This window comes from Otolemur garnettii, unplaced genomic scaffold (genome assembly GCF_000181295.1).
Source record: "Otolemur garnettii isolate 467f Iridium unplaced genomic scaffold, OtoGar3 scaffold00058, whole genome shotgun sequence".
Taxonomy (NCBI): Eukaryota; Metazoa; Chordata; class Mammalia; order Primates; family Galagidae; genus Otolemur; species Otolemur garnettii.
Window position 1 is genome coordinate 460,312 of NW_003852453.1, and position 10,227 is coordinate 470,538.

The 10,227-nt window shown below is 39.9% G+C and overlaps 1 protein-coding gene across 1 annotated transcript in view; it reads right to left on the reverse strand.

The window, feature by feature from the left end:
- The window catches only part of NETO2 (neuropilin and tolloid like 2), a gene marked incomplete at its 3' end in the record, with an annotated part of 56,665 nt that overhangs the window by 4,582 nt on the left and 41,856 nt on the right, over positions 1-10,227 (reverse strand). Inside the window, exon 7 of the mRNA XM_012806799.2 lies at positions 9,269-9,497. Coding sequence (XP_012662253.1) covers positions 9,269-9,497 — 229 coding nt within the window. The remainder of the gene's footprint in view (positions 1-9,268; positions 9,498-10,227) is intronic.

Here is a 10,227-nt window from a genome sequence, read left to right on the forward strand (position 1 = left end):
AAAAAAAAAAAAAGAATGTCATCATCAAGTACGGTTTGTTCAGCCCTTTGTCCTCCTCAGCTATAATATATGTGTCATATAACATAAAATATGTAACAATTACAATATTAATATGTTAATATTATTTATAAGTTATAAACCAACTGAACTTTTCAGCTGGTTTAACTGCTGAGTACTCAGCTACTACAGTTCAGGAGTAACTTGGATACAGTGCTATGCAGCAGAAATAGAAGATTAGTAATGAATACAAATTGTTTCTGTTACCATTCTTCCATATAAGTTATTTAACCTCTCTGGGCCTCACTTTCCTCTTTTAAAATGAACAAGATACAGTACAGTGTATCTCAGGTACTAAAGTTTGATGAAACTATGTAATTAGTGGTCTCAATCATGTTGATACTCTTGTTCTTAATCTAAGCGCAAAATAATGTACATACATAACTAATATTTATTTTTATTATAATTTTTTAATTGAGAGAGTCTTGCTTTGTTGCCAGGGCTAGAGTACAGAGATGTCATCATAGCTCACTCAAACCTCAAACTCTTAGGCTCAAGCAAACCTCCTGCCTCAGCCTCCTCAGGAGCTGGATGAGACTATAAGTTACACATCGTGATGCCTAGCTAATTTTTAAAAAATTTTTTGTAAAGGCGAGGTTTCACTGTTGCTCATGCCTCAAACTCCTGGTCTCAAGCAATCCTCCTACCTCATTCTCCCAAACTGGAATGGTTTTAGGAGTGAGCCACCACACCCAATGCTAATAAAGTAATTTATTCATAGATTGCTAAACTATTCAAATAATTACTTCACAATTTTTAGAAAACATTGATGGTTTCAAAGCTCATCACAGGGACACTATGTATCAGTTTATGAATAAGCCATCATACTGAAGGCAGGGAAGTCAATGGTGTGTGGTGGTTTCATTTATAAGGTTCACAGGCCAACTTACAAAACTGACCAGTGACCCTACTTCAGCTGTGTCACAGGTGTCATGAAATGATGCTGTACAGATGGAGGCACTTTAAAACATAAAAAACTGGGGTGGCACCTGTGGCTCAGAGAGTAGAGTGCCGGCCCCATACACCTGAGGGTGGCAGGTTTGAACCTGGCCCTGGCCAAACTGCAACAACAAAAAAACTGCCTAGAAGCACACAGCATTTCTGAGTTCCTCATTTCTATAAACTGGAGTTTTCTGTTTTTATTTATACACCATACTACAATTTTATTACATACAATATCATACTCTATATTGTGTTCTAATTCTACTTCCTATTTTATCTAATTCATAAATGAGAATGTAGGAAATAAGGGGTCAATTTGAAGACAAGTTGAATATGGTTATGATGCTTGGCATTCTGATTTTCTCAGTAGTTTTTAAAGCTCACTCACAGAACGTGATGTGACTGCATGCTGACAGCTTTGTGGCTTCAGAGTGACGAAGGCAGGTTTTCGGCCCTGAGTCACTGGTTCAAAGGCCCCAGTTTTATTACAGATCCCTTATAACTGTTCTCCATGTTATTCACGGCAGTGAGAAAGCAGCATTGATATGTGGCTCCCAGAAATGTGTGATACATTCATAATGATGCAGGCAGCTCTATGAGGACCATGGCCTTTCACTGGATAAGCACGCTGTTTACCGAGAATCGAGGAGTCAGTTATTGATACGGCATGTTAATGACATGCTTCAATTCAGACTGTAACAAAGTGGCTGGAGTCTGAATCTTTATAAACAATGGACAAATAGTGGGAGTAGTGCCAGTTATGACCTACTCCCACGTACGGCCTGAGCTCTCCCTGCTTCCCACTTTACTATCTCCTGGGTTGCGTGTGGGAGAGGCCAGGACTCAGCTTCTTCCTCTTTTGATGAGAAGTGGCAATGAAGCTGGAAAATGGTCTGCTTTCAAATCAGCCTGCAGGGGCCTGCAGGCAGGATGCCACCAACAATCATATTATGGATACATCCTACCAAAAATACCTCCTGCTTTCACAGTTCTAGTCCTAGAAATTATCTTCTTAAAACCACACCCTTTCTTAAAGAGTGAGGTATGTATATATTAGTATTCAGTGCCTGGGAAGAAGTTAAATGGTCTGATTGCTATTCTGTATAGTCCATTCTAGCAAAATTATACTATTTTAGCTACATCTGCAATATGGAATGGGTAAGCGTGGGTAAGCAGTGAATGAAGCTCTCATCCCATGAGCAGAATTAGCTCATTTATATAAACCTTTCTGAAATAGTAATCATTTTCATGGGTGGAATCGTTAACAGCTACAAATCATTAACAGCTTAGAGAAGAACAAAAGAAATAGTTCAATAATTTGAATTAATAATAAGCATGTATAAATTTCCTGTTTTAAGCTCTGAAATGGGCTTAGCAAATGGAGATTTTTACACTGGGACTTTTGTTTTTATAAATTCTGTGAAATCCTTTATTCTGATGACACACACTTCTTTTGAGGGAGATTTTTCACCTGTTTATTAGATGAAAAATCTGTCTACATATAGAAAATCTCAACTAGAACACATTAGAGAAGAATTTCTCATCCCAAATTTAGACCAATGTTGCCCAAAATAAATAATGTGAGTCAAAAATGTGAACAAGTAACTACATTGAAAAGTAAAATGAGGCAAGTGGAACTAATTTTACTTATATAGTAGATTCAGCCTCATTTATCTGTGTGGCAAAGAGTTAACATTACAGCAGGCTGGAGACAGCTACCTTTACAAGATTCTGCTTGTCAGGTTGGCAACTATGAACTGGAGCTTTCTTCCATTCCCTAACAGAGAAGGTGGTTCATTGTGCCTAGAGGTTGTATAAAGAATGCCATTGTATCAGACGCTTGCTTTCCTTTTGGGAGCCTAGAATTTTGATGCATGCCTATGTGACCAGTCCCAATAAAAACTTCAGGTACTGGCTCTCTAATGGGATTCCCTGAGCAGAAACACTGCAGATAAACTACTGCATTTCCAGGTGAGGGAACAGGTGGTGCTGGGCATAAGGAAGCCTGAGCAGGGGTTTCTGCAGATTCTTACTGGTCCCACCATGATTCTTTTTACTGTGATCAACCTCCCTGTGAGTTCAGTGCAGGTGAGTGCTGGACCCTGTGAGCCCTCTAGCAAATCACCTAACATGTGGGTGGCTTGGAAACAATATCCAAAATATTCTTGTTTAAATAGACAACTAATATAAAATACTATTAACGTGCTATTTTACAATCTATATTTCATACAAGCCTTTTAAGGCTCCATTACAAGTACTCTGTAGCCAGTGGGCTGGTGGGAAGCGTGCTGAATGGTCCAAGTACAGAGGCTGGCGGTAGACAAGCCGAGTGGGAAGCTGGAGGGTTTTCCTGCTCACTATGTCTTTGTATAAAGCACTGATTTGCAGTTATTTGAAACACTAAAACAGTCTCTGTGCAGTTTTTTATTTGTTTAGTTTAAAAAGTTCTCAAATGAAACAAAAATTCAGAACAAAGTTCAGGCCTTTATTCTGTCGGAGCATGTGGTATAACGGCTTTGTTTATGTGGACTCCAGGCCCAGCGCACCGCCTTCTGTTACGGAACAGAGGAAAGCCGTGACAGCAGCAGCACCTGCAGTCGGCTCAGGCAACACCACTGGCCACTCTTGACATTTCCAGCTGCTGAGAAGCTCACTATGCTCAAAACAAACTCTTGCCCCATCTCATCTGTTCGATTTCCATGTTCCAAGTCACTCAGACTCAAACTCGTAGGTCCCTTCTGACTCATTCTCTCTCATCTGTCATTTTCCATTAGTCACCAAACTGTCTTGATTATACCTCCACAATTCTCTTCTATTCTGTCACTGTTTTGGTTCAAATCTTCCTATTTTCTCATCTTGACTATGGACAAAACCTCTTAACCAGCCTCCACTCCATCGAAAGCACAGTTCTGACCATGACTTTGTGGCGCTAACCTCCCTGATGCTGACAGAGTCTAAATTTAGCCTTCCTGACTCATTTCTCTACTACTCTAGAACTGGCTCAATCACTACTCCCTGCGGCTCAAATTCACTCTACATCAATGCGTTTGTTCATTCTGTTGTTTCTGTTTGGAATAACAAGAAACATTTCTACTTTTGCCTGTAGGAAGTACCCTGGATATTTAACAGGAACGCACTTTATTTCTCAAATGGTCTTTGTCACAGTTAATCCTGAGCTGTATCTGTGGACCCTTTCAGGCAGGCACTATTCCATGTGTTTCTGTTTCTTCACAGCATCACATACAGTCCCTCATACATTAAATGTTAAATGAACGAATGGAAAGCAGGTAGGAGGGACTGACCATTTGATAACTCAGAGTCTTTTAAAACTATAGATGAAAGAATTCAACTATAGGGTGGTGCCTGTGGCTCAGTGAGTAGGACACTGGCCCCATATACCAAGGGTGGCAGGCTTGAACCTGGCCCCAGCCAAACTGCAAGAAAAAATAGTCAGGTATTGTGGCAGGTGCCTATAGTCCCAGCTACTAGGGAGGCTGAGGCAAGAGAATCACCTAAGCCCAAGAGCTGGAGGTTGCTGTGAGCTGTGATGCCATTGCACTCTACCAAGGGCAACTAAAGAAGACTCTGTCTCCAAAAAAAAAATAAATAAATAAAATAAAAAAGAAAATTCAACTATAATAAAGCCTGTATATAGTTATAGTCATGATTTTAATATAGAAGACCTGGGGTTATAATATATCTTAAAATTATAAGAAAAAACTTAATTTTCAAATATGTCAAGAAAAATATATAAAACATAAAATATTTTACTGTGATACCATTATATTTACAAACTTTGGATTTGCAGGAGTCGTCTTGGACCACACATTAAATCATTAAATACACAAACACTAACAAAAGCTGATGAGTAAAAAAAAAGGTCTGTACATGCTTTTTGTGATATCCAACACCATAGATAAACAAAAACGTCCTCCCCAGATGAGCCCGCAGCCATGGGCCGCAGTCAGACGTCCCTCCCCTAAAGACCACACACAGATCCCTGTGAGGGTTAATAAACTAATTCAGCAGAGCTGTAGGATGCAAAACCAAGACCTAAAAGTCAGCTGTATTCCTAGATACTAATGATGAACAATCAGAAAAGGAAACTAAGAAAATAATTCCATTTACAACAGCATCAAAAGAATAAAATACTAAGACACTAATAACAAAATACTAAATTTAACCAAGAAGGCAAAAGATTGTATACTGAAAACCACAAAATATTGCTGAATGAAATTACAGATGAGAAATAAACAGAACACATCCTGCGTCTATGGCTTCAGTGCAGTCAGCGTGATGATATCACGGGAAGTGAACTGCAGAGCTACAGGGACCCTATCAAAATCCCAACAGTGTTATTCTGCAGAATCAGGAAAGCCTGTCCTAAAATTCATGGACGCTCCAGGGACACTGATGAATGGATAAACCAATCTCGAGAAGGAAGACAAATCTGGGGGACTCACATTTTGATTTCAAAACCTACTGCCTATGGACGTTCTATCCAGACCAGTGTGTGGCCTGAGAACAGACACACTCAACAGTGGAAGAGAGCCCACAGGTAAACCTGGCCAAACACCGCCACCTGACACTTTTGGGTTTGTTTTCAGAGATGGGGGTCTCTGCATGTTGTCAGGCTGCACTGCTGACAAGGGGACCCTAGAGCCCATGACAGCCTTGAGGTGGCTCCAGCGCTCCAGGGAGCAGGGACCGCAGGCTGCACACCACATCCAGGCCCTCTGACTGGTGACAAGCGTGCCAAGACTCAGTGGGGAAAGGACAGTTTTTTCAACAAATGGTCTGGGGAAAACTGAATATCCACATCAAAAATAATGAAGTTGTGCCTCACATGTCTACAAAACTTAACTCCAAGTGGATCAAAGGCCTGAATGTTAAGTAAGAGCTGAAACTATAAAGTTCTCAGAAGAAAACGTGTGAGAAAAGCTTCACACACTGGCTTGCCAAGGATTTCTTCGTTATTATATCAAAAGTAAAGGCAACAAAAGAAAAAACACATTGGGTTTCATAAAAATTAAACACTTTTATATGTCGAACAACACCAGCCAGGGATTGAATAAACAACATAGAGTAAGAAAAAATCTGCTAATTGTACATCTGATAGGGGATTACTACCTAGAATATGTAAAGAACTTCTATGACTTAAAAAAAAACCTAATTCAAAAATGGGCAAAGGACTTGAATAGACACTTCTCCAGAACAGGCCCAAACGGCTAAGAAGTCCATGAAAAGATGCTCAGCGTCACCCATTAGCAAGCAACCAAAACCACAGGAGGCACCACTTTATGCAATTTCAATGGTTATTATTTTAAAAAATACAAAAAACAACAAGTGTTGGCAAGGGGGTGGAGAACCTGGAGCTCTCTGTGCACTGCCGGGGGGAATGTGAGACGGTCAAATCCAGTTTGTTAGTTTCTCAAAAACTTAAACAGCTCTGCCATGTGAGCCAGGAGTTCTACTTCCAGGTAGATACTGAAAAGAACCGAGCAGGAAATCCAACAGACACTTGCACACCAATGTTCATGACGACATTATCCACAATAGCCAGAAGGTGGAGGCGACCAACATGCTCCCAGTGAACAGACGGGACGCGGTGCACACACTGTGCAATGAGATGCAGCCTGAGAAAGAGTGAGAGTGTGACACACAGCACACCCGGGACGGACCCTGACAGTGCTGAGTGAAGGCAGTCTGACACAGGAGGACAGATGCGTGACTCCTGAGAAAGAGTGAGAGTGTGACACACAGCACACCCGGGACGGACCGACAGTGCTGAGTGAAGGCAGTCTGACACAGGAGGACAGATGTGTGACTCCACTCAGATGAGCAGCGCAGAGGGGAGCGGACGGGGAGTTACTGTCCAGTGAGCTCAGGGTTTCCCTCTGGAAGAGGTGGCAGTGATGGTGGCACAACTGTGCAAATGTGCTTCATGCTGCTGAGTCACACAGTGAGAACAGCTGAGGGCAAACTGTGCTAAGTCTACAGTACCACAACTAAAAAAGACTGTAACTCTGCTGGGAAGATACTTGGCAATGCTTAGCCCAACTCCTTATGATCCACCTTTGACCCGACAATCCATCTTCTAGGAATCTACTGAGGAAACGACTCCGACAATACGAAGATACAGAATATTAGTCAGGGTGGCACTGTTTCTAAATGTAAAATATTGGAAATAATTGATATGCCCTTGAATATTATAGAAGACCAAAGAAAGTTAGTATGTATAATATACTATCCATTTGTAAAAAAATAAGGATGCTCTCTATGAATTGATATGGTATGACTTCCTGGATATACTTTTAAGTAAAAAATGCAAAGTGCAAAATAAAATGTTGCCCTTCATGTAAGAAAAAAAGGGACATAATAAAAGACTCGAGTTTTTGCTCATTTGAGCAAAGAGAAATTGGGGTATAGAAATGGAATGAAGAGAATCAGGCAGGGGGCCCTGAGTGTGTGTCTCCTTGTAACGCTCTCTGAGAACAAGAGTCATGTTCCAAGTACCCCAGGATGAGAACTGTTTAAAAGTAACCATGATGGAGGGGGGGTACAACATGGAGTACAAACAGCCGCAATGCATCTAAGTGCAGGACAAATGAACATGTGATCAACCAGAAAGGGGAGAGGACGGCAACTAACCCAGGCAACTGGAAAACAGCACTGACGGTAAAGCCGAGGACAGAATTGTTCAAAGAACTGGAGTTAACAATTACAAAATTACTTTTGTGTGCATTAGGACTGAACAAATGTATTTTTGGTAATTGGAGTCAGGGTTCTTACTCTAAGATAAAGAAAGCGTCCTGTGAAATATGGTTGGTTCTAAAGCTAGGGCTGGGAAATATAAGTTACGTCTGGTTCATCGAGGGGTACCAGAAAGTAAGTAATTCAAAAAATTATAGTTGGGTATATCAAAAGGATACAGGAGGCAAACTGACGGAGCTCCCAATGGCCAAAACTTGGATTCTGAGCAAGAAAATATTGCTAGTATTACAGAATAGTAAGAGTACTATGGTGTAATAGTTGAAAAGTAAATATTCATGAGCCCATACCAATATAAACAAACAGTTGAATAAATAAGTCAAGAAATAAAGAATAGTTCTTGCTCCCAGCAGAATTCTAATTAACATACATAGGAAGACCGATGGTAACCGACAATCACCATTAGGCAAACACCATGGCAGTGACTATGATAGGCAGAAGCCACCAACATCAGTGAGTGACTGCGTATTTGTACAGTCTCAAAAAGACTTACTGAATAGAAAGGAAAAACACTTTTCAGTGGCAGGGAGCACCTTGAGGACGTGCTCAGAGCTGACAGCAGCAGGAGGAGCTGAGCTGGTAGTACCAGCCCTCACTTCACTGATACACTTTTCTGAGAAAAGTACAATGTGATTTCAGTCTTAATAGAAACACACAGCCTCAACTGAATCTGTAAGAAAACACTGTACAAACCCAAACTGATGGACCTTCTACTAAAGTCCCAGGAAGATGAGGCAGACTGTCACAGATGCAGAAGACTTAGGACAAGTGACAACAGCAATGCGGGAAACTGGATAAGACATCAGCAGCAAAACTACAGATATCTGAATAATAGCTATGGATTTAATTAATAATATTGTCAGTGTTAATTTTCAGTGTGGCTTCCTAAGATGTTAACATTAGGAAAATCTGAGAGAAGGGCATGTGGGAACTCTACTATTTTTATAACTTTCTCTAAATGTAAATTTATTTAAAAACAAAAAGTTAAAAAAAGAAAACATCAAAATCTCAATCTTTGCTGACCAAGCTTTGGTGGAATCATAATTGTTCACCAAGCTGAATGGTGCTGATAAGAAACCCTTGAGAGAGAATCAGCTTCCACGCTCTGCAGCCCTACCACTTGTTCACATCTTTGTAATGAGGCAGTGATCTAGTTTTTCTCTTAACATGAATTTTTAAAACCTGTAATAGTCAATTCTTTAAGAACAGGGACCAAGATTTAGTTGTCTCTACATCCTCTGTGACTCGCAGCGTTTGTCACATGTAAATGCGGCCCAGCAACCGCAGTCTCAGCTACTCTGGAGGTTGAGGTGGGAGGACTGCTTGAGTCCAGTTCAAGGCCAGCCTGGGCAACATGGCAAAACCTTGCCTCTAAAAATAAATAAAATTTAAAAGTGTTTTAAAATTAAAAACCAACTTCTAGAATTACATGCTCAGTAAGTGTGAATGAGTGAAGATTATGTAAAAGTTCTCCTTACTATAGGAATTATTTACTTACGCTCCACAAAGGATGTAAAGAGCATTCTGAACCTGCTGAGCCGACTACCTTCATCTGCCCACATTCGTATCACGCCAATTCCCGTCTTCAGCATCACGTCGTTGGCCACAGTGCTGCAGAACTTGGCCTTCAGGTTTTCGATAGAGCTGCTTCCATCATAGACTGCGACGAAGTTTCTCTTACATTCATTTGAGTGCTCCATTTGATAATCTAGGAACCTCAAATAAATCTGTAACATCAACACAAAGAAAACACACTGCTTTTATTTTTATTTTTTATACTCTGGGTTAGAAAGGAATTTCTTTTTTTTGTATTTCCTTTATACATATACATGTGTTTATTTGGTTTCCACTTTCTGCCTTCACAAAATTAAAAAGGCTTAAAATTTAATAACAATAACAATGTTTACGATAAGGACTAGAAACAAAACATCATAAAGAACGAACGAAGATAAATACATTCAGAAAAGAAATCAGACGATTGCTGCAACGAAATACTGAGCAACAATAATAATGATGCAAAAAAAAAGTAACATTCACATTGTCATATAAGAGTATGTCTATTAGAGAATGCTTTGACTTTGAGGTTCAAAGTATGGAGTTATCAGTTAACTTCTTTTTTTTTTCCCAAAGTCTCAAAAAATAGACAACTAATATTTATAAATAAAAATAGAAGATAATTTCAAAAATTATCATGCCAAATATTAGAGACAATAGAAAAAGAAGAAATACTTCAAAATCATTCTACTTCATCTGGATATACCTGATATTAAGCACACTGCTTTTAAAAAGACACATTTCAATTTTTCTATTATCCATAGCCAATAAAGTACAATGAATTATGACAGCTGACAAAAAGATAGAGCAGAGGTAGACTTGGTGCTTGTAGCTCAGCAGCTAGGGCACCAGCCACCACAGCTGGCAGGTTTGAATCCAGCCTGGACCTGCCAAACAACAACG